The sequence below is a fragment of the Carassius carassius genome, chromosome 18, assembly GCF_963082965.1.
Source record: "Carassius carassius chromosome 18, fCarCar2.1, whole genome shotgun sequence".
Taxonomy (NCBI): domain Eukaryota; kingdom Metazoa; phylum Chordata; class Actinopteri; order Cypriniformes; family Cyprinidae; genus Carassius; species Carassius carassius.
In genome coordinates this window covers 6,790,256-6,814,641 of record NC_081772.1, presented here as the reverse complement: position 1 = coordinate 6,814,641, position 24,386 = coordinate 6,790,256, and the positions used below count along the sequence as shown (strand labels likewise).

Here is a 24,386-nt window from a genome sequence, read left to right as displayed (position 1 = left end):
TGAATGAATCGTTCATTTGAATCGCATCTCGGTTGAAGGGGTCTAAACGATTCAGGTGTGAACAATTCATTCCGAAGTTCCGAACTGTGCTCACGTCAGCAAATCCTTCCATTGGTTCTAATGAATAAAACACTATTTAAAGTATTAAAGTATACACAAATTGTTAAGTATTTACATTCTAAATTCCTTTTTTATTCAAGGAAATGGCTGTTCAATCTGAATCGGAGCGCTCAGTTTGTTGAACCGGCTCTTTGAAACAAACTGTTCGAAAGAACCGATTCGTAGAGCTGAATCGTACTTAACCGGGCGTCATACACATTCGTTGTTTCCGTTTCCGTGTGCGCCACAATTGACTTTGGCGCGTTGTTCAAAACAAACCGCGGGTGAAGCGAGAGATTTGCTGCGATTATTTTGTTCAGCTGTTTCCACACAAAATCAAAAACAGAATCGGATTTATTTGACCTAGTATGTGAACTACTACATACATTGTTACATTGTCAGTATTTTGAACGAGATGTTACTTGTCAACTAATTGGCGCATAGAAAATAGCTGCGGTATTTATGAATTGTATTGAAAATATATGTTCTGTAACCTATGAGCCGAACTACATATATCGTTATCTTAGCAATAAGCTTGACATGAAAACACAAAGTTTGATTCTTTGGAATTTCTCAGTTTAAAGTTATTCTCTTTGTCTACTGACGCAAATTATGAATTTTGTCGATTTTTGTTTACTAAATTTGATCATGTTACTACGTTTTTTCCACAGTTCTCATATGAGTGAGAGCAAAATTATATTTCGGAAATATCAGAATGTTCTAGAAATGCATAATCTGCCGTCCTATAGGAAGTTCTTGTCATGTTGATTCGGTGTCTGCTCATTTCAGGTGATTTGAAGATGTTATCCCGAAAAAGAAAACATGGCTCTCCAGATGCTGAGAGGTATGAGATGTCATTTTGTTAGATATTAGATATTGAAATGTACTTTCCCCTTATGACACAGATTTTAACCCCTTTATTTCACATTAAACCCACCACAGTAACCCATCTAAGAAACAAATAACAAGCCTTAAAAACTCTCCAAGAAGAGCCACTAGACAAAAAGAGAATATTCCCATCTCGCTGACATCACCCCAAAAGATTCTCAGTACACCTAAGAAGATGCAGATGACCTCTTCACTAAAATCTCCTCCAAAACGAATCTCGCCACGAAAAACTGTATTGGGAGCGGGATCCTTCTACAGCAAGCAGAAACCTCTTTATCTCACACCTCTGGAAAGGAAGCTGTTAAAGGAAACCAAGTCACCGCCATCAGTCCCTAGCAAAGAACCATCATGCCTCCCTGGAAATCCTGTTAAAAAACCAGTGAGGAAGGTCCAAAAGAAAGGCAGTGCCACAGGTCCACAATCTAACCTAAAAGGTTACTTTATTGCTAAGCCCAAAGGGAAAAGTCACTCTGACGTGCAAACAGATCAGTCGCTGAAGGCCATGGTTGCCCCGATTTCATTTAGCAGTATGAAATCCAAGAGTAAACCCAAGCTGGTTGTGGGAGCAGCTTTCTTCAACACTGGAAAAAAGCCCACTTCAATGTTCAAAAGATCTGCACAGAACTCAAAGCCTAAACAACCCTCAACCTATGAAAAACCCACAAAGGAGAAGGAAGCGCAGACTGCGCCAGGAAAACGTTCCCCAGTCCGCCGAGCCATCTTCTTAAAAAAAAACCTGAATGCAGACAACACTGCTAAAGTTACTACTGGTAAAGTTGCTGAGGACAGCGAGTCAACGCAAGTGATGTTGAGCCCCAAGCAGATGTCCCCTCAGGTCCTGGCACATATCCATGGTATTACCAAAGAGTTAAAGGTGGTTTTGAGGAGATCCGTAAGTCCCAGCAGATCAGCTGAAGCTGATGTTTTTCAGGACTCACCCGCAAAAACAGATTCGGTGTTTGATGTGAGTGACATCCCACCACCAGATCACAACAGCTCTCTTGATGAAGGTAAAAAATATCAACTTTTTATAAAAACAAAAATATGTTTGATTTTATAAACAAATAATTTTTATTATATATTATTTTTCTTACTTTCTAATTTGATCAGTTTTTCTTTAAAAAACTTGTTAAATTATTCTTTGTAAATTCAGTTTTTAACAAAGCAAAGCAATATCTGATTTTTTTTATGTTTTGTAAATGATTTTTTATTTCTCCCTCTTCAGAACAGTCATCTGTCTATCCCATTTTTGGCACTAAGAGGTAAGACAGACATATGCTCATTTATTCCTAATGCAGCTGTGTCAAAAAGTCATGGTTACTGTAAAAAATTGATAAAGTTTCAAAAGCTTAGCTGCATAAGGCCAATGTTATAGAATGACCTAATGATGTTGTGTGTGCCAGCCAGGTTATATTCAATCTATCAGCTATGTCATGACCACATAAAGTGTCTTGTTTGATCCTCATCAGTTGTTCTCATCTTTGTTTTAGATCTCAGAAGAAAGGGGTTTTGTCACCACCGCTGAACACCAGCACTCCTTCTGCACTGACTGGTTCTTCTGCTCTGAAGGCCAAAGAGAGAACTGCCTTGAGAAGAGAGATGAAGAAGCAAACAGATAACCAGCTTATCATTGTGAGTAGAAAGTCTTTGTGTTGGAGAGAAATTAACTGGTAGTTCTTTTTCACCTAACGTGTCCGGTATTTAGGATGCTGGCCAGAAGCAGTTCGGCGCCACCATGTGTGGGTCCTGTGGGATGCTGTACAGCACAGATAGTCCAGAGGACAACTTCCAGCACACGCAGTTCCATCAGCGCTTCTTGGACACCATTAAGTTTGTGGTGAGCTGTCATGAAGTTTTTATCAATGCAGCTGAGCAATTCTGCTGGGACAAAATACAGCAGTTTCACATTTTGTATGTTTCTAGGGCTGGAAAAAAGAGAGGGTTGTGGCAGAGTTCTGGGATGGAAAGATTATTCTCGTTCTACCTGATGATCCTAAGTATGCCACAAAAAAGGTATGCTGGCAGTGATTGGTTATAGTTTAAACACTTGCTCTGTCCAGCGTAACCTCAAGCATTTCCTAACCTATGCTGCTTTGTTTCAGGCAGAGGACGTGAGACGGATTGCAGACAGTGAATTGGGCTTTCAGCAGATCACTCTCAGTAGCCCGAGCTCAGCTAAAACCTACCTGTTCATCAACAGCGACAGGATGGTGGTGGGATGTCTGGTGGCTGAAAATATTAGACAGGTGAGTGTTTAACAAAAGAATTCTACCATTTGACTTTAGTATCATTGCCATTCTGAGCTATAAAGTACAGTTGACAAGTGTTTCTGTGGTCTTAAAAGGTTTACGTTTTCCCCTTCCACAAGTTAAGGACCAAAAAGTTTTCAAATCTGAGCAGAAATGTCATGGCATTAAATGTTATATGAAACAAAAAAAATTATAATAAAATAATTATAAACCTCAGTAATTTTTTTTCTGAGAAATTTGAATTAATTAAGAATTAACTTGTCAAAAATTAAATAGGTTTTTCTGAGCCCATTGGCAGATATTTGTTCTTGTTTTAATTGTATCAGTTTCTCAGAACACAAAACTATCTTCATGTTACTTGTCATGTAAATGTAGATTTAAAAATCTTTAGACATTTGTACTAGAGAACAGGACAAAAATACTAATTAAGCAGTGTGATAAGAAGGTACATTAAATGTGATTTCCATATCATAGTGGTTAGGAAGAGAGCTATTCAATCCTTGAGCTATTGGTGTGTAAAAAACAAAAACAAAAAGCAATTACCATCAAGAAACTTGTAGAAACCCTGAACTGATCTTAGTAAACTCTCATCACACCCAATATCAATTAGGCTTTTCGGGTGCTGGAACAGCAAGAGAAAGCCAAAGACATGAGCAAGGAGGATTTCATGGAGCACCACAGAGCCTGGTGCTGCTCTACAGTGGCGGAACAAGCCATCTGTGGTGTCAGTCGCATCTGGGTTTTCAGTCTGATGAGGAGGAAGAGCATCGCCACTCGACTTCTGGACACTCTCAGGTACTTAATTTGTTTTTTTGAAAAATGTTTATCGTGGGAGTTTGTTTCTGTATATAAAATATTTTCTTACTGATTCAGGACTACTTTCATGTACGGGAGCCACCTGACGAAAGAGGAAATCGCCTTCTCTGACCCTACACCAGAAGGAAAGATGTTTGCTACGAAGTACTGCGAGACACCAACATTTCTGGTGTACAACTTCATTAGTTAAAGAAAAACATTTCCTGTAGGTTTTAGTATGACTGCATTTGTGAATGCTTTTGTATTTTTTTTAATAGATAAAAAAAGGGTTAGATGTTCAAATTAAGTTCAGTCTAATATGATAAATCTCATGAAGTGCTCCAGATTTGTTCAGGAGAAAATCCATGTTTTACTGTTTTGCAGAGATTGACGGATTGTCTTTTGATAGTGAATTCATGTTTAAGACACTTAACATTAGGCCAAATGGTATGTATGCTAATTTAGAACAAATGCAAGCTGTTAACCCGTTAACTAAGCCGGCCTTAAAGATTCCTGTATAGAAAATTAGATTCAGAATTTCCTTTCAAGTTAATTGTAAAATGAACAAGAACTTTCAACTGAAATGCTCCTTGCTTTTGACTTTGTACATATTTTTAAATAAATTGTACTTCATATATTTTGTATTGTCTTTGTGTAAATCTGTCTGTCATAGTGAGTTTCAAGATTTATTTTTGAATTATTCAGTTTTTATGGTTTCCAATTATATATTGATAAATACTATTTCAATGAACCTTTGATAAATTGTAGAGCTTAGCTTAATTATCTCTAAGTTTTCAGTTTGTAATATTTTGCCTTGAGCAGTTAATTTGATTTAGTCAAATATTCCAAATAGTTTTAATTACTCTGCCAATAAAAACATTAAATCATTTAAAAAGAAATAGCAAAATGCTTTAAAAAATGTAACCTCTAATCCAGAGGGTGCAAGTGAGTCTGGAAAAATATGAGAAACATAAAAATAACTATACTTAGGACTGGTTAAAAGTCATGACAACCATTGTTTATTCTTATACGTCCAACAATGTTGACAACAGAAAGTAAATAAATGCATCCACAGCATCACAAATCTAATAATAGAATAGACTGTAGCAGGTAATACAACAGGGCATGCTAACTTCACATGGACTTCCATGATTGGATTTCCATGTTGAAGATAAATTACTCATTATATTCAGCTATTCTGCTATTATAATCAATATAGTACTTGAGAACTTGCCCTTTGCGAGAGGAAAAAAAAATCCATCCAAAAATTCCAAGTCATTATTTTAACGTGTGCTGATTTTACACACAAAGATCAGGGTTCAAAAACAGATATGAATTCAATTGGCACTGACAACTACAGTATCTAGAATGTCTGAATAGATCAAAAGAATACATAAGAACATATGTAACATGATTAAATCCTCAACAGAAAAGTATTTACAACCTGAAAAAACACCAGCTCACAAAGTAAAACTATAGACAGAACAGTAATCAGACCCAACAGGCAAACAGACAATATATTTAAAATTGAACATTTAATCAACTACAGTGACCTCACTGCTTTTGTCACAAAGCTGGGTGTTTGACTCCAGCACCTGAACAATGTGAGCTGCCGAGGGTCTTTTATGGGGGTCTTCTTCTGTACAGAGACAGAAGAGCTCCACCATCCTCTGATAAGCCCCTCCGAGAGTGGCTGCGTCCAAAGCCGGCCGAGTTCCCAGTCTCTCATAATATGCATCTTCATCAAAATCATCCTCATCAAAGGAGTTATCTAAGAAAACATTCATTAGATCACCTTAAATCATGGAAAAGTGTGAAAATTGCCAAATATAAGCAAAAGATGACATAGTAATTTTACCATCATCATCGTCGTCACCCTCAGTGTCCAGCATCTCCAGGTGAGGAACAGAAAGTGTCATCATCTCCCACAGCGTGAGTCCATATGCAAAGATATCGGCTTTGTCTGAGATAACTCCATCCTCCAAAGCTTCCTTAGGCTTCCACGGCTCCGTCCCAATGTAGTGGGCCTTTGGATCGCTCACTGAAGAAAAGATTCGAAACATCACAACACTGACAAGCAACATAATGCATGCCTTCTACTGTCTGATAGTTAAGTAAAATGCCTTTTAGTATCATTCTAAAAATGATCAACCTTCAGGTCATGATGTATGTGCCTTTTTGCTATGAAACATGCTTATCCTGTGGCTCAGTGGTAGAGCATTGCAGCGCAAAAGGTTGTGGGTTTGATTCCCAGGGAACACGTTAGGTAAAAGATTTATAGCATGAATGCTTTGGATAAAAGCGTCTGCTAAATGCATAAATTTAATTTATTTTTTAATTTGATTCACACATCATTTTTTAGAAAAATAAAGTTAAAATTTAAGTATTAAACATGATAAAACAGACTTTATTACATTTAGCCATATGTCTAGACCCCAACAAAGACTAAAAATAAGCATTTAAATAACATACAAATAGACATATTACTGTGAGATACAGTGTAGTGTGACAACTGATGTTTATATGTATTTTATGTAAGCAGTCTGTTAAAAAAAGATCTCACTGATTTATATTACAAACAATAAGAATTTCATTTTACATTTTGGCCATATAGCCTAAATATCTGCAACTGCACAGTTTTTGTTTTTGCCCAGTTTGGGGCCATAAATGTCTGTTGTATCAAATATGACACTCAACAAAAACACATATGCAAAAGATTCTTCAGACTATTATTTCACATGTCGGATTTCATAGGATTAATAAGGATTGAGTGCTTCTCAACTGATGGGCCATGGTTCAAAATTATTTAAAAAAAGAAGTAAAAAAAGAAAACCTAAAGTAAAAGAATATGATTTTCATACCCTGCATGTTTTCATCCAGTGGCAGTGACACACCAACATCACAGATTTTGATGCTTTCAAAGTCGCCCTTGATGACAACGTTACATGATTTCATGTCTCCATGCAAAAGCTTTTTCTCATTGTGCAGGTACTGAAGAAATAAGCCAAAGCGGAGAAGTAGAAGCCTGAGATTACGTAATAATTACGATATTTAAAGATGGGGAAAAAGCTGTAACAGTAAATTTACAAATATCTGGTTTTACAACCACACCTGTAAACCACGAGCAACATGAAGAGCCACTTTTTCAATAGTGGCCACTGGAAATGCCTGCAAACCCTCCTCTCTTCTCTTCTCAATGAGGTCATTCAGAGACTGCTCTCCACCGTACTCCATCGCCAAACACTTAGAGCCGTCCTTTGCTGTGGTAAAAGCTCTGAAGCCTTAAAAACACACAGGAATCAATTCATTTAAAAAGATGTTTGTTTTATAATCTTCACATTTACCAGAAAATTGAAATGTTATACTTTAAAGACATATTTACCAACAATATTGGGGTGATGCAGGTCTTTTAAGATCTTTGCCTCCTCGCACAGACGCTTCTGATAAATGGTCATTTGACTTTTTGCACACTTGCTGTTGATCTTCTTAATGGCCCATGGTGAATGAGTGTGCTTACCCATCCTGATGGAAATAGTGGCATGGATGTTTAAACTTTTCCATGACACTGTAATAGGGTAGGTAACGTTAGTACAAACATGCATCAGATAGATGTACATGTAACTTAAGTTACCTGTTCATGAGATAGACGTTGACTCCAGTCCCACAGCCGAGCTTCTTCATGAAAGGAGAGGCAGGAATGGTGACTGGGGTTCCACATGCACTGACTAATAAAACAATACATTTAAGTTAATTAACTATTTTCATATTTTCCAGAAGAAGAAAAAAAAGAAAAGGAAAAAAACCGACAATATTTTGATGGGATGTAAACATTAGTCTTCTTGATAATGAGAAAGTCAATGTAACGTTATTGTAATCATAGCATCAGACGTTTAAAGATCACTTTACCTGGATTTTTCCCTTTTGCAGGCTTGCAAGGCGTTTTAAAGGCACTAGGTGATTCTTTGTTGGCCTCCATTTCGCTAAAATTAAACAATAAAAGATTATCATATTTTGATGCTACACTTAGAATCAAATTTGCATTGTTCAAATCTGTAAGACAAACGTCACAAATAAGACTAATCACGCTATACGTAGAATCAAACGTCAATTCATAATGCGTAATATGAACCATATAGATAATGTAAACAATTTCAATTACATTAGACAAGAAGAACTTCAGAGATGCTGAAATACGCGCTCGTATTTGAAAATCACCGGTTAGTTTGACGTCAAATGTACGTAATGCTACAGAGTCCGTAGAGGGACAAAACTGACTGCGTACGTTTTTTTTCAGTTCCTTCCACTGATCTATATATATATTCTATATTATAGATCAGTGGTTCCTTCTAATATTCCAGTGTTAGTCTACTCAGAATTTGAAATACAGCAGAAATAAAATATAAATATTAGATTAAAAGTAATAAAATGAAATACGTTTAAGCTGAATCACTAAAACTAAACTAAATCTAAAACTGCAAAAAACAAACCTAAATTGTAATAAAAAAATACAAATAAAATAACAAAAAAATAAAAAGAAAACTGATCAACAAAGACCCAATAATAATAAATAATTCAAAATATTAATAAAAACGAAATAATACTAAAATAACACTGGCCCTTCAACAAGACTCATTTTGTTTCAGAAAGGTTTTCCCTGTTTTTATACAGTCTATGGTTTCCCCCCGTTTCTTTGGGTGTCAAAATTGGAAAAATAGCGCACACTTAATGTAGACTAATTAAACATTGCAGACGTATTTTTAAACATATAGGCCTAGACAGTTTGATGTGCATACATTTATGGTCTATTAACCATTAATATTTGTAACTTGTATTTTTATTTAATGTAGCCTAGTGTTATAAAACCTAAAAAAATAAATAAATAAAAACTTATCTTAAATTAACTTACATTCTCATGTAAACAAGTGAAAAATACTTACCTATGTACACTAGATGCCAGCATGTAAGCATGGGAGTTGCTTAATGAACTAGTTGTTGTTGTTGTTTTGTAAATAATATTGCTTAAATACTCTGCTATGCCAAAGGCAAGTCTACACAACCATGTGGCCCGTGTCCAATCATGCTTTTCTTTCTTTTTCTTTTTGTGCTTCACTGCAGGCTGCCATTTTTCAAGCTTTTATGTTCAAGCTACTCAGCTGGGCAGAGAGAGAGAGAGAGAGAGAGATCAACTCCAGAGCGATTAAGTAATGATATGCAAATCTGTTTGACCATTGACTGTTACATTAAATTGGCCATAAATCATATTAAGAATGGGAACATAAAAGCAAAAAACAAACAAATGCTTCACGAAAAGCCATGTGATCAGTACCCATAACACAACATCTTTTCTACTCATGGCTTCAAGCTTTTTTAACACGTCTGGCTCTGAGGGCTTGTGCTCTATTGTCTGGCAAATTGTCTTTCATACTATGCCTTGAGCAAAATGGAGAAGATAATACTCCATGCTGTGCCGTCTATTATAACTGGGAAATGATAACAAAAGCACCTGGTACTCATGAGAAGTTTATTTGCTTTTACTTGTTTATTATCAGGCAAAGATCATTTTAAATGAATAAAAGGCATGGGTGTGTAACATGAATGTTCCCCATATAGTAAACCTTTGTTGCTCTATGGTGTAACAACAGATAATACTGTTCAGAGAGGTCTAAAGTTTAGTTCATTCAAGTCTGGTTTACATTTACTCATTAAAGAGATGCTTTTCTGATAGAGAATAATGAATACTACTAACAAACCAAAAAATGAGGGGTTTAAACCTTTGGATGCATTATCCTGCCTTAAAGGAATAGTTCACCCAAAAATGAAAATTTGCAGAACATTTACCCTTAGCCCATCCAAGCTGTAGATGTGTTTCTAACAAACACACAGCTTCTTTACTTCACACAATGCTAATGATGTTGCATTGCATTGCATTGCACGCTGTGATGTTTTTATCAGCTGTTTGGACTCTCATTATGACGGCACCCATTCACTGCAGAGGATCCACTTATGAACAAATGATGTAATGCTGAATTCCTATAAATCTGATGAAGAAACAATCTCATCTACATCTTGAATTTCCTGAGGGTGAATTTTCAGCAGGTTTTTTGGTTTGTCTTTGGGTGAAGTGCTGACTGTAAAAGCAACCAATACTCACATTTTAGCAAGTAAACTATTTTATGTTCACTGTGTGTTACATAAAAATGCTATGAAACTGTTTAGAAATATATTTCTTGATGTTTTGCATTTTCAGAAGTCTAGCAGTTGCTAAGGAACCTGGTTGACTGCAGTCTGCTTTTGCTAATATGAACCAATTTTAATGTATCAAACATTACATTTGGTAAAGTCAGCTAACACAAGCTCAACAGATATTGACTTTAATTGAATTCAGTGGTTTACAGCTGTGAGAGTGGAAACCCAACACAGTACCAATTTAGTTTTTCTGTGTGTAAAAGTAAAAAAAAAAAAAAAAAAAGTCCCAAACCCAACCACCACACTATTCTTTGATTATTTGTTCTGATGTGATCAGATCCCCAAAAGTCTTTTTCTTGTCTTTCGATTTCATGCTCTCAACAAACAATTTTCCACAGCACAAAACACATTATGGACGGCTCAAACCACATTTATCCTTATTGCATGTGAATCTGTATTTAATATAGTCTAGGTTGTATTTTCATCCACCTTGCAAAATTTTGTTGGTTTATGACAACAAGTACATGTCACATAACGTCCATTTTGGCATCTGTCTAATTTGTCAAAATACAAGAAAACATATAGGAAGCATTTTCTCTTCCATTTTAAAAGTTTAACTATTTTCCTGTCTCATCTATGCATGATTATATGGTCAGTTGCATTTTACTATTTTGATAAAATATTGTTTTTCTCTATTGTCCAAACAAGACTTGCAACACACGTTTATGGTCGTGATGGTCGTGACCCACCAGTTGTGAATCACTGATAATCAAACCATTTCCCAGATGGCCAGTAGTTAAAGATGATTCTAAATGATCACACACTTTCATCAAGCTAAAGCAGCAATTTTTATGTAAAATCAGTTTAAATTTGTTCTGCATACTACATGCAAAATGGGAAAATTCAACACCTCCTATTTAAGATTTGCATTCGTAGACAAAACACAGAAAATATACAGGTACAGACTTTTTATACAGTCTATAGTACAGACACTGCATGCATAGAAACATAAATAATCATTAGAAATAAAAACAGCGCAAATAATTTAAAGGGATAGTTCACCCAAAAATGTAAATTCTGTCGACAGTTACTCACCCTCATGATGTTCCAAACCGGTATGACTTTCTTTTATTCTGCGAAACACACACACACAAATATTTGGAAGAATACTTTGGTAACCGAACAGTTTTGATTACCATTGACTTCCCTTTTTTGTCCATACATTGTAAGCCAGTAGAAATCCTAAACCGTTCCCAACATTCTTCAAAATATCATCTTTTATGCTCCACAAAAAAAAAGAATGTCATACAGGTTTGGAAAGAAATGAAGATGAGTTAATGATGACAGAATTGTCATATTTGAGTAGACTATTAAGATATTTAATTTCCCCCAAAATATATTTCAAACTGATCCTAAAATAAAATTATATTTTGTTTTAAGTCAATAAAATGGCACATCTGTTATTGGGGACTCCTTGTATAGTTATTCTCCCTCTAATATACAAACAGACTAAACCTTTTTATAAAAAAATAAATATTTTTCACAAAATCATGTTCAGGACAGAAAAAAGGCAAACATTGTTCACAACATCAGTTCAACAATACTTAAATTTAACATGCATTGCTGTCAAGCGGGAAACCAATCATCAAGGACTTTGAACCTCCATGTTGTCAAGTAAAGTGTCTTTCTTAAAGAACTTTAAGGTGCGAATGGATCTCCAGACCCCTACATAACTGTCGCTCAGAGATTGTCTCGTAGGATCGTCTGATGGGATCCCCGGTCTTTCTAATTCTATGGACTCTGCCACTTTATTCTCACAAATTGGACCCTGGTCATGGCTGTCAACTGATGCCGTCAGGCTGCCATTGGGAACGCACTCCAGATCATTTGGAAGAGTTTCCATATCTCCATCAGGCTTGGCTGGTTCCACGTCAGGTTCTCCTGGAAGTTCTTCATCCTTAGCAGACTCGTCCATATCCTGGTAGGTTAACTTCTTTTTGGTTTCATGATATTTCACCACACAGTAGGTGATGGAGCCGATGGTGTTCACTACCACGCCTACCACAAACAGTTTGGTTGGCATTACATCACTGAAGGCAAACATCCCCACAGTGATAGTAGCTATACTCTTGACCACCCCCACAAAACTGGTGGTGACAGCTGAGTTGATATAGGTACATTGCAGTGTGGTGAAGTTCATCGCACAGCCTATGAAGATGCAAATACAGAAGATGCCTGTGATATACGGGTTCTTCCAACCTTCATACGTCCACATGTCAATGGCATCCATGCTTATGATGGAACAGATGAAGAGAACGGGAGAGGCCACCACTGCAATAGTGTACTGGGCTGTGAGCGGCCCATAATCACTATCTGCACTTGTTTTTTGGATGAGCACCAAATAGGAGGCGTGGACAATCACAGCTAAAATGCCAGTCATGTAGCCTAAAGGGTCACCTGTTAGATCTCCAGCACCTGCAGGAAAACAGAACGAAGCACTGCAAAGTTAAACAGAGACTGCGCCATACATGATTTATGGCCATTATCAACTGAAACTCTGTATGAGAAACGTGTTTTATGCAGACATCAGAATGCATAATACAGAATGGCAGGAATCGCACAAGATTAAACATCATACTATGGACAAAACAAGTTATTATTATTTTTTGCTTGAATTTTCAGAAGCAGTTCAAAACACATTAGTAAAACAATGTTGCTATAATAATCACATAAACACTACTTGGAAAAAATAAATGACAATATACCGAAAAGGAGGAATTTTACATTGGGGAGACTTTATGGAAGGCTATAGTTATCAAACCAGGGCAAGTTGTCACAATGGCTATAGTTGGTTGGGTTGTTGGGTTTATTTAGTTCAAAACCTTCATAAATTAGAATAATTTGTATGAATTTTATCATCAAAACGAAGAGTCAACAATATAACGAAGTTAATAAATGTTAAATTTATGTTGTCATGTGGTGTTTACATGTTACAAATGTATTAATTACAGTGAAGGTTGTTTTTAGTATATCAGCTGTTTCATAAATTGTTTTATCTTTCGTGATTGTTTTACTGTTTAAATGACAGTTTGTTTAGTGACAACATGCCCCACTAGTGTTAAATCGATCTTTTTTTCCCCCTGGGAATTGCAATGAAAATGTTCCAAGGTTTTTCTTGTAGCCAAGACTTTAAGCTATGTATCAACAGAAATGTACAGAAAATAATCTATATTAAGAAATATTCACTGGAGTGAAAACTGTGTTTACCTCAGTATAAAGTAAAAACTATTACAAATTGTATTTATAAAGACCTAAATGATTCTTACCAGCCATTGCTGCTCCTCCAGTGGTGATGAGAACCGCAGTTATTACCCCAGCTGATGGGATCCCGTTCTTCAGCACGCACACTCCAATCCCCAATGTTACCAAGGGCAAGCATCGCTTAAACACAACATACATGGGTAAACTCAGTCCCCTGAGAGACCAGAGGGTTAATGTGGACTGCAAAGTTGCCAAAACACAGACACTAGCAAAAACTTTCACTAACTGGAAGCTGAAGGGTGGTATATCTATTTTGCCCAGTCTCCTCAGCACCTCTAATGTGAGAGCCGCGGTGCCACTGGTCAGACACTGAATTAAAGTAAGATACGTGAAGCTATAGGTCGTGATGAGGAATTTTAGCAAAATATTCAGCGATCCCGAAAAAAATCCATGCGCAACGGCCACCGAAATGCCCAGCAAACGTCCTTTGCAAACTTCCATGTCTTTCCTCGTAGACTGGGGCTTCCCGGCGTCTCCGTATTACGCACTGAGCTCTGACTCCACTGCTGAATATTCACGTCAACTCTCCTCTCGTGCGTAACTCACGCAACACGAGTGCGGCTGAATAAATGCGACGCACCGCGGCTCCGACTGTCTCTTTCTTTGTACAGTGATTGAATTGGAGTCAACTGCTGCCAAGCTTTTTACCTTGATGTACTTGACACTGTTTTTTCTCCTCCGATAAATATGAAAGTTATTAACAATATAAGATGAACGCAATTTAGTCTGTAAACCAATAGTAAAATTTTAAACCTCCCCCCAAAAAAACTAGGCAAACTGTGGTATCAATACAGACTATATATGCGTTTCATCTGTATTTTTAGTCATAATACATTCTAGATTACAGAGCCTCTGGTGGTTAAAAAATATGATAAATATAAATAAAATAAATAAAAAATAACATTGATTTCCGTTCGCTAGTCTGAGGAGTTACCATAGCTTTAGGGGCATTTCGTTTACGTTCACTTTTCTCTGTTTACAGACGAATTTAGTTGGGTAAATAAGTGTTTTTGTTGCAAGTGTAAAATTCCCTGTACAGTAAAACTCCCCGAAAATCACCGTAAAATGATTTTACTGTATGGAAAACGGATGCATTAAAGTCACAGTTCACTTTTCAAAAGTTCATGTTTAAATTTCAATGGTTTCACATCAGTTCTGGTGATTCAAGGTCTTTTGGCCTCACGAAAAAAAAAAAAAAAGAGGAAAAAAAAGCAAGTCACTGGAAAATCCTTGACAGCCAGAATACAATTAGGCAATATGAATACATAATATGTATATAGACAATGTTACATGATTATGATACCCATTTAAATCAACTATGATACTCTGATATATATCATAGTATTCAAAAATTAAATACTATGGTATGTACAAAATACAATCACTGCATATATCCACTTATATCCACACACTTTTTCATAACAGTATTTTTCTGGTAATCCTTTAATTGCTTGTATCCTTTGCATATTCATTCCTCCATACTGACCCAAGAGAAATGCAAACAATATTCACTGTGTCCCAGATTTTGATCAAATATTCACCTGTGTCTGTTAAAATTGTGTGGGAGGCAATATTAATTAGATTAAAGGAAAGCTCAGGATTTAAAATAAGAAATTTGAGAATGACAGATTGCATTGATTTATTAATATAAGTTTAACAAACCAGTGAATAACAACAACATACACATACAACATAATCTACCAGTGAGCTTTAGACAACAAAAAGGCACTCATTGCTTAAGGTAAACTCACTTTTAGTTTGATTTTACACTTAAGAAACATTAACACCACACTCAGTTTTTACATTCAGTGACAGCATGAGATTCCCTCTCATCCGCACGGCACTCCTGATTCGTCCCACGGGTTCTCCTTTAATAGTGTCATTAGGAAAACCACAGTGAAATCTTGGCAAACTCTGCATCTGTGATTGAAACAGATCCGTGGCTCCCCTGTGCCTTGCGGCAACATTTTCTCATGGTGCACTGACCTCCTGTAGGGCAGCCAGGCATGAAGGGATGAAGACTTTTACAGTCTCATCCCAAGAGCAGTCCACAACCTGTGAAGAAGGCCACAGAGTCACACAATTAACAGTGCATCTGCATTATTGAGTATGTAAAAGTACTGACAATTTACTTTAGCAGAGCTGAGAGAGCACCCCGCTATTGGAAAACAAAGAGATTTTTATGCAAGTGCAGCTTTGCTGAAATGCACAATAATGATGTTCAGCCAAGTAATTGTTTGTTTCTTTTGATGCTGCTTCAAAGACTTTTTAAAGCATCTCTTTTTGCCTGTGCAAGGAAAACAAGTGTCTATTAAATTGCTACCATACCTTGTACCCTTAACAGTTAACTTTTGTTATGTTTTCCTGAATATAAACTGTTATAGCAATATCTAGACAAACGGAATAAGGGCAGCTGACATAACATGAACATATAATGATTAATATTTACATATATAAATAAGCGCTCTCACAAAATATGCCTTGATCTTTGCTTGACTTAATACAATTTTACAAAATGATATATGGACCACTGATCTATATTCTCTATAATAGATCAGTGATATGGACTATTTATAAAATGGATAGTTGGTCCTTGATTCTGATTGGCTGATCCGCGTTCAATGCTGTTGTAAAATACTCTACAAACATACACCTTTTTATTTACATTCACTTTGTTGCAACCACAACTGATTCTGAGGAACTACATTGTTTGGTGAAAGAAAACCTGTGACTCACCCATTGAGTGAGAAAAAGTCCTTCATTAATTACTTGACTGCAAAACTGCACAAAACTGCACAGAGACTGAGTGCCAGAGAGTAGGCAACAGTGCAGAAGAAAAAGATGCAGAGAGCAGGAGCGAGGGAGGAGTGAACGGATGGTCAGCTGATAATGGCACAAACTTTGTCAATTGGTCACGTCAATTGGTCGTGTTCTTGTCTCCAGTTATATTAAACTTTGTGCCACAAAGTTTAATATAACTGGAGGCAAGAACACAGGATACATGTCCTCTTTTGGAGAAACGTTCTAGTTTCTTGTCAGAACGTGTGAAGATATGATGCCTCACCTGCTGTGGGTGTAAATGAAGTCAGAGCTGGGCTTTTTCTCAACAACCGGTTACAGTATAATTACCACATTCAAAGGCTTCACTTCATTCAAAAGCATAATGACTGTACAGATCTTCAATATGTGCGGAGGTGATCAATCAAACTGAAGGGTGAAGGGGAGCGAATTTTCAATGGGAACGTGATATGTCAGCTGTAAGTACTAATCAAAAATCAACCTATAATCATACCCGCTTAGACAATAAATGACATTGGTCGTGTTAGATCCCCCTTGACTCAAAAATGTGTATTTGACAATGGCTCAGGGCTTGAATATCGGCCTTGACAGCCAGCACGAACAGCACAAAGTGTGTACAGTACGTGTGTATGGTTGGCAGTGAACAGGGAGACTGCGGTAGAAAAAGCACTTCACAGTTCTTGCCCTCACCTTGCAGGAACAACCCACTCCACCTGCAGCCTGCCAACAGCTGTACTTATGCCTTATGTGGAACTAACAATAAGAGAGAATACAAACCTGCAATTTGGCTCTGACACACTGCGGTCCATTTTTCGTGATTTTTCTGGTAGTGCACTATTAGTACAAGCGTCTATCACTTTTGATCAAATTAAAGCTTCTTTATGTAATAAAAATAATAATTTCTTTCTTTAAATAAAAATTTAAAATGTTACTAACTCCAAACTTTTGACAGAATATTCTAATAAACACAAAAATACTATGCAAATACTGGGCAACAGTGTATTTTCAGTTAGCTATATAACTTAATTTCCAGTTCTGCATTAAATGGAATCATAATTTATTTCCCTTGACTGCAATTAATTCAATGAAATCTAATCAAATAAAAAACATTAAATACATTAGGCTCCATGTAAAAAGTCAGAAAGGAAGAGCTTTATATTCACAGGCTTTAGAGCCTGAGGTGAGCTATAGGTCACAAGGTATTCAAAGTTAAATCTCAGAAAAATGGCACAGTGGCACAATGGAGCTGAGAAGGGTTTTCTGCAGACATCTCCTGTCAGCTCAGTGATGGCTCATTGCCTGCTCTGACTTTTATTCATCACAGTGAGTGCTAGCGTCAGACAGGACCAGCCCCCTGAGGACTGCGGCCCACATCTCAATGAGCTGAGGGCACTGTTACTGTATGTGATCGATTCCTTGTACACGCTCTACAAACAAGGCATGTGCCTCCTCTTTGCAGATGACTGTTTTGTGCAACAGACAGACATCAGAGGTGAAGCGAGGTCTATAGACCAGGGCTTGCAGTGAAGGTTAATAGAAATTAATAGCTGCAGATTATAGCCGAGTCATGGAAATATTGATTTAAGTTTCTCAATTACGAGTCACTGGTTCATCAGAACAGATGTCATTAAACTGCAGCTATTACAAAAAAAAAAAAAATTAAAAAATTAAATTAAAATAAATCTCAGAAGGGAGACTGGATCTCATAACATAGCACAATTATATCTCAATATTTTTCAGCATTTTAGCAATATTTGATATATAACTTACATTTATGTATTTGATTTGAAAATAGCTAAAAAAAGGGACAATTTTTGCCAAATCAGAACTACCTTCATTAAAAAACTAGAACGTTATTTTTTTAGAATTTGTTAATAAATCACTGCAGGGTCATACCAGATATAAAATATTTCAGCTAGTTGCCAAGGAAACATTTCTCATTTTCATTTAATTTAACTTGACGTAAGCCTATACTGAAATAACATAAAAAAACTAAGAATGAAATAAAGCTTAATAAAAAATTATATAGACACTTAAAAAAATAAGAATAGAATGGCAAAGACACAATAAAAGTACTACAACTTTAAATTAAAAGGAAAAATATACAAAAATTAATTAATTATAAGTATACCTTGCTGATACTAACATAATGTGATACTGACTGAAATAGATGACTGATAACTGATTATCTGTTAGATAACTGATTTAATAGTCCAGTTCAGTTCAAACTGTCAGTTTCAAAGAATCACCTGAAAACTCAGAAAACACTTTTAATTTGAGTCATCCATTTTAAAATGCACACAGAATTGTTTGAAATTTATTACAATGTGCCATTTTTACTTCAAAAGTTAACAGTCATCACCTATTAAAGCGTTTAGCCTAAATACTCGTATATTTTGTGGAATAACTGGAATAACACCAGCCTTAAATAAAAAGTTTGCTGGAGTTATTTTTTTGCAGCGCTCTTGAAAGCTACTGCATTGTTTTCTCCAAATATTAATTTCCTTTTTGCCACTTATTGAAGGACAGCATGAGAGGAAGTGGCAGGATATGGCAGAACAGAACTGGGAGCTAAACTGCACAAGCTCTGTCCACTAGGACACTTTTTCAGCTCTTTACATCAGTGTGTTTTAGTGAGATTACCTAGTTAGAGATGTGCAGGTTGAAATCCGGGCCACACACAAACTCTGAGTGGTGCTCCAGTGTCTCCAGCAGCGGCTGGTTCTTGGAGTAGTCCCAGAATCTGTGGACGCAGAGCCACAGAAGGCAATCATGCTAATTGAACAGCCATTTTTCTTCTCTGGTGGGGCAGCTGCTCAAAGCCCTGACGCAGCCCTGGCTCACCAGACCCAGACTGCTTCATTCAGCAAATGTAATTAAATCACCTCTCTGAAAGAAAAAAAATCTCCCTGTCTATAGGAAAAAAACAGAGCAGAAGGGAAGGATATTATTTATAAGCACAGTGAGATGACAGCTGCTCAGGATGTGAACAGCTTTAGAAAGTGATGCTGAAATAAGTCACCAGCGTGGCATCGATAGGTTTGGGTTCTTGTCAAAGGGCACTAAAACAGGGCACCAAACACCAAACATCACTCAGTCAGTAAAAATGATGCAAAACCACAATGTAATAAGATAAACTTGTGCCAAATGAATAGACTCACAGAACTTTTTTTTACCAACAATAAGCAAAGAAAATTTGAAAGCCAACCACATTACTAAATTAAAATCAACAATATTGTGGCAAATGTTTTTTTTTCTCGAAATTGCAGATTCTGAAAGAAATTCCCTGTCAACACCAGACTTATGCAGTTCACTTTATGCATCTATTTATTTCAAATTTATTTTATGAGATTTAATACACAACCAATAGCATCACTGATATCTGTAATAGTTCATTTTAAAGCAATGCATCAACTTAAACAAACTGTCATAATTGAAAGAAAGAAAATAAGTGTTCTTTACACAAAGAAAAGAAGCAAAGAAAGCATAAAAATCTATATCTCTGCCAAATTGTTTGTTAAATAACACATAGAAAGATGTAATTTTCCTTCTGTACTTTCCACCTGGTACTACCATGTACGTGCCGTCATAGCAACTCAGAAAAGCCAGCTGTTATGTATGAAAGAAGAAACCTTATCTGCTGTAAACGAGACCTGATCAGATCGGAAAGAGCGACTGCATAGACTTGGTAAAGTAAACAGCTAAGAGAGTGTACAGTATGTGTGTGTGTGTGTGTGTGGACTCAAATGTTCTTTTGAACGTAAGAAGGCTTTGTATTTAAATAAACAGCATTTTCTCTTTTACCACAAAGGGAACAAAAAAGATTCATGTTGATCCGTTCTTCCTTTGGAAATCATTTCTGGTAATTACCTCGCGGTCGGTACTATCACAGTTTACTTTGAAGGCAAAACTAATTAGATTGCACCTTAGTCCTATTCAAACAGCAAATTTCCTGTAATCAATAGAACTGATTTCTATGAAAGCAAAACCGCAAATACAATTTCTAAAGCTGGCCATAATTCATGCTAAATGAACTGAGAGAATGACAACAAACTGAAAGTTGAACAAATATGAAAAAATAACTCCTACTAGGGTTATAAAAAGTACAGTAAAATTACTGGCTCCTTATGCACCTCTTAAGGGCTGTTCACACTGATTGGCTTATTAAAAAATCATAAATTATCATAAATGAGATGTATTGCGGGTTGAAAATTAGATATAATTCTTTGTGAATAAAATGCTTTACATTATATATAAATTGTATTATTTTCTATAGAAATTACACATTGCCTTCAGTCTCATTGATAGTCATCAGTTTAGATTTATTTGCATAAATTGGAGACACCCACAACTTTTAGTCAATGGTTACTGTCAGTCCATTTAAATATAAATATTAAAATAAAAATAATATAAAAATAAACAAACTCACATTACCACTACATTAAACTACTAGATTTCAAAAGTATGAACAAAATAACACGCGTGTCTTTTTCTCGTTATTTTTTTAAAGGATCTGGGTTCATCATAGTATGTACACAAATTCACAGTGTTTACCCAAGTGCTAATTGGCTTGCACATTAAGTGACACACGCCTCCAGGCTTAGACAAACAGATAATGTTTAAACAATAAGATGACAAGCAGCGCTGGAAGGAAAATCAAACTCACCTCTAAGACCACGTGATGAGTCAATTCTCATCTTAAAAGCTTGTCATCTCTCTGTAATCTTTCTCCAACAGCCAAGGCAAAGATCTGTTGTCACTCTTTAAGGACAACAACTATCCATCCCTTTATCAATTATAGACTTACTTTAGTTTAAAAAAAAAAGTTCTAGGTTCAGCTTGATCAACAGCTTTCTTGGTATACTGTCAGCTACCTGTCACGCTGTCTGGTCTCTGTTTCCCTGAGTCTCCACTAGTGGTCTCACTTCCCCATAGGCACCTCACCGTAGGCACTACAATTCCCACAAAGCCTTGTCCCTTCATCACAGTAATTGCACTCCTGTTAATTGCACTCAGGTGTCTTCACTTGATAGTCATTACACTGCCTATATTAACCGGTCTTTTTCTGCTTGTCTTCATGGAGTCCTTTCCTTCCGTCACCCAGTTTCCTCACCTTCCGAGTTCCTCGTCTTCCGAGTTCTTGTTCCTATTCCAATTCCTGTTTATTTGTTAGTTTGTTTGGATGGATATTTGGTTTTGACCCTTGCTTGTTGATTTCTCTTTGGATTACCCATTAAATACCACACTGCGGTTGGATCTCTCGTCTCCTGTGTTTCTCTGGGTTCCGATCGTAACACTACCACAGTCACATGTCACTTAGCATAAAAACATAAATGTGTAGCAGTGTTTTTGTTTCAAACTAAATTTTTACATACAAAAAGTTATCTAAAGTAAAAAAAATTATGTGGCAGAGATTCACTTATCTAGTAAGGACATTACTAGACTTTTGTTAAGTATAGTATAATTGGTGTGTACCTCAAAGGCCTAAAAATATATTTGTCATTTTATCACAAATAACAGTTATTAAGACTTTGTGTACATTTACGTAAAACCTATGGAAAAAAATGTGGCTCCTTTATCAAATTACAGCAAACAGGCAGCAAGCTTTTGCTTTACTATTGTGATTTTTGCTGAAATGTCCTTAACGGCCCTATTAAAGATCATTCCCCCAATGCAAAAATGAGCTCCATGCTCGATAAAAACACAACTGTGCATTAAAAGAATGCATTTGCTGTGAAAGGAAATAAACTAGTCTACCTTGAAATTAGAGCAACGGCTTTTACAACCCCACTTGATGGCAAACACATCAGTTCTGGTAATGTGCCAGACTTCACCATTCATCCAAAGGTCACTAAGAAAGATCATCTGCCCTCAACATGTGCAAAAGGCCTTTAGAAATGTGAAATACTTCATGTGTTTTTGATGGAATTGTGTTGGAATTTGAACGAATTGTTTCAGTAAAAACCTGTATCCCATACAATGTCATACAACAGTTGGTTCCATTCCCATAATTTAATCAGACATCTTTTTTTCTTTTTTTTAAATAACTTCTATACTTCTACTAAGAGTATAAAATAAATAGCACACCAGTAACATCTGGCTGTTGTGTTGATATTCAGAAGAACAGCACTGCTGCTCATGTGATATTGCTTAATGTGAATTTAGTTGTAATTTGTTCTTTGATGATTAAATGTGATATACTGTAGATGGTCAAAAATTGTGGCTTACCTGACTGTGAAATCATATGAGCAGGATGCTAGGATGGTCTTATAAAATGTGTAGAACTAGAAATGACAAACAAATAAAAGAGGAATTAATATACAGTGGCTGCCAGAGAAAAAAAAAATCAATTGATGTACATGCTGACATATTTATCAGTGAACACTGCTTTAAAACAGGACTCTGCCTATAGGCTATATTTACACTGCAGCTGAAATTTAATCATTTTAGTTGATAGTATAAAGAATAAAAACCAATCAGACTTTAGTGTGAATACTTTAGTTTATGTACCCTATACGTATGAAGAAATATCTCCATTCAAACCTTACTTACTTAACTTGTATTAAATGTATATATAACAACAACAATAATATATATTATTATTAAAACATGTATTTGAGCAGATTTAAGCAAAATTCATTAATTTAGTCATTTAAAATATATTGTTCAGTGATTTCCTGGAAATGCTGATATAGGACATTACCCACCTCATCAGGCAAAATCAATACTTCTTAGCAAGCTAAAATAGCAAGCTAAAATAATGTGATTTTATCTTTCAGATCTACACGTTTCTATTGATTAACTCTCTTTCTGCCGCAGTGTTTTTAATGATATCAGCTGAATTATGACATGAAGAGGTTTCATCACCTATAGTATCATGACCATACGAGAACAGTAAATGAGAAAGACAACAGACCTCTTCATCATTGATACAGTATAAGATGACATAATAATCATATAATAAGAATAAACAGTGATCATTTCAAAGCTACATTCAGGAACACACAATCTCATGCTTCACAGCCCTCCTGTATTCCCAGTGCAATAAACTGTTCATAGCTCCTTATTTCACACATTCGTTTTTTTCTACATTATCTGAAAGCTGAGAACAAAACCATTAACTTGAAAAGGAGTGTGATTTCACCTTTACCCAGCTGGAGTAGGCATTATTCCCATAGCTCCATTTGGAGATACAAGACTATTTGTGTATGTTTTGGGCACAGGTTTGACCGTGGACTGGTCAAGTGCACTGAGCTCTGTAATCTACATAATTGCTAAGTATTTGGACACTCAAGCACTCACATTTTCTCAAACTCAATTTAACAGATCCCTGAAGATAATGGGCCCTATTTTAACGATCTAAACGCAAAGTGTAAAGCGCATGGCGCAGGTGCACTCAGGGCGTGTCCATATCCACTTTTGCTATTTTAATGACGGAAAAACGGTTGCCGCCCCCGGGCGCATGGTCTAAACGGGTTGTCCCTATTCTCTTAATGAGTAATGGTTGTTTTTTGGGCATAAAGTGCAATAAACCGATCAGAGTCTCATCTTCCACTCCAGTGACCAGGACATTCTGAGAACATGAGAGGAATAACAGTCAACGTGACGAGAATACTTTTTGTACACAAATAAAACAAGAATAACAACTTTATTCAACAATTTGTCTATCACTGTTGCGTCATTTTGGAGAATATGAGCTGAACGCAGACAGCGTTTACAAAACGTATTCTTGTCACTTCATAATGTTCCGGTTGATCCACTGATGGCAGATGGACTATTCCTACGATGCTTTTCATACTTTTCTGGACCTTGACAGTATAATTTACTTGGCAGTCTATGGGACACTCACAAGCCTCCCAGTTCTCATCCAAAATATCTTCAATTATGTTCTGAAGATGAATAAAGCTTTTACGGGTTTGGATCGACATGGGGGTAAGTGATTAATGGCAAACATTTCATTTCAGGGTGGAGTAAACCTTTAAGTGCTGTGAGAAAGTTCAGAACAATAACACTTCAACATCTACTGTATCGGAAACTGTGTTATGAAAT

The 24,386-nt window shown here is 36.2% G+C and overlaps 3 protein-coding genes and 1 pseudogene across 4 annotated transcripts; 1 reads left to right on the top strand and 3 right to left on the bottom strand.

Annotated features, from left to right (window-relative positions):
- The first annotated feature begins 313 nt into the window (after window positions 1–313).
- On the top strand, window positions 314–4,666 carry LOC132092223 (N-acetyltransferase ESCO2-like). Its single transcript, XM_059498368.1, has 10 exons — window positions 314–465; window positions 889–943; window positions 1,042–1,997; window positions 2,213–2,249; window positions 2,478–2,619; window positions 2,693–2,824; window positions 2,911–3,000; window positions 3,090–3,233; window positions 3,847–4,031; window positions 4,110–4,666. The coding sequence occupies exons 2-10, from the start codon at window positions 900–902 to the stop codon at window positions 4,240–4,242; spliced, it is 1,863 nt and encodes a 620-aa protein (XP_059354351.1). The 5' UTR covers window positions 314–465; window positions 889–899; the 3' UTR covers window positions 4,243–4,666.
- A 361-nt stretch (window positions 4,667–5,027) lies between these two features.
- On the bottom strand, window positions 5,028–8,218 carry LOC132091820 (lymphokine-activated killer T-cell-originated protein kinase homolog). The gene is made up of 7 exons (XM_059497923.1): window positions 7,938–8,218; window positions 7,663–7,756; window positions 7,414–7,553; window positions 7,143–7,312; window positions 6,893–7,022; window positions 5,890–6,072; window positions 5,028–5,802 (listed from the first exon to the last, which is right to left on the bottom strand). The coding sequence occupies exons 1-7, from the start codon at window positions 8,161–8,163 to the stop codon at window positions 5,567–5,569; spliced, it is 1,179 nt and encodes a 392-aa protein (XP_059353906.1). The 5' UTR covers window positions 8,164–8,218; the 3' UTR covers window positions 5,028–5,566.
- Window positions 8,219–11,063: 2,845 nt separating this feature from the next.
- On the bottom strand, window positions 11,064–14,278 carry LOC132091818 (solute carrier family 35 member D3-like). Of its 2 annotated transcripts, XR_009422135.1 has the most exons (3): window positions 13,544–14,278; window positions 11,466–12,692; window positions 11,064–11,419 (listed from the first exon to the last, which is right to left on the bottom strand). XR_009422135.1 is itself a non-coding variant. In XM_059497922.1 (2 exons), exons 1-2 carry the CDS (start codon window positions 13,977–13,979, stop codon window positions 11,863–11,865), a joined length of 1,266 nt encoding a protein of 421 aa, XP_059353905.1. In that variant the 5' UTR covers window positions 13,980–14,278; the 3' UTR covers window positions 11,064–11,862. The 2 variants fall into 2 exon arrangements, 1 of the variants encoding a protein (XP_059353905.1); XM_059497922.1 differs by having other exon boundaries at window positions 11,064–12,692.
- Window positions 14,279–15,160: 882 nt separating this feature from the next.
- Window positions 15,161–22,874, bottom strand: LOC132092835 (peroxisomal targeting signal 2 receptor-like; annotated as a pseudogene).
- Window positions 22,875–24,386: the final 1,512 nt, after the last annotated feature.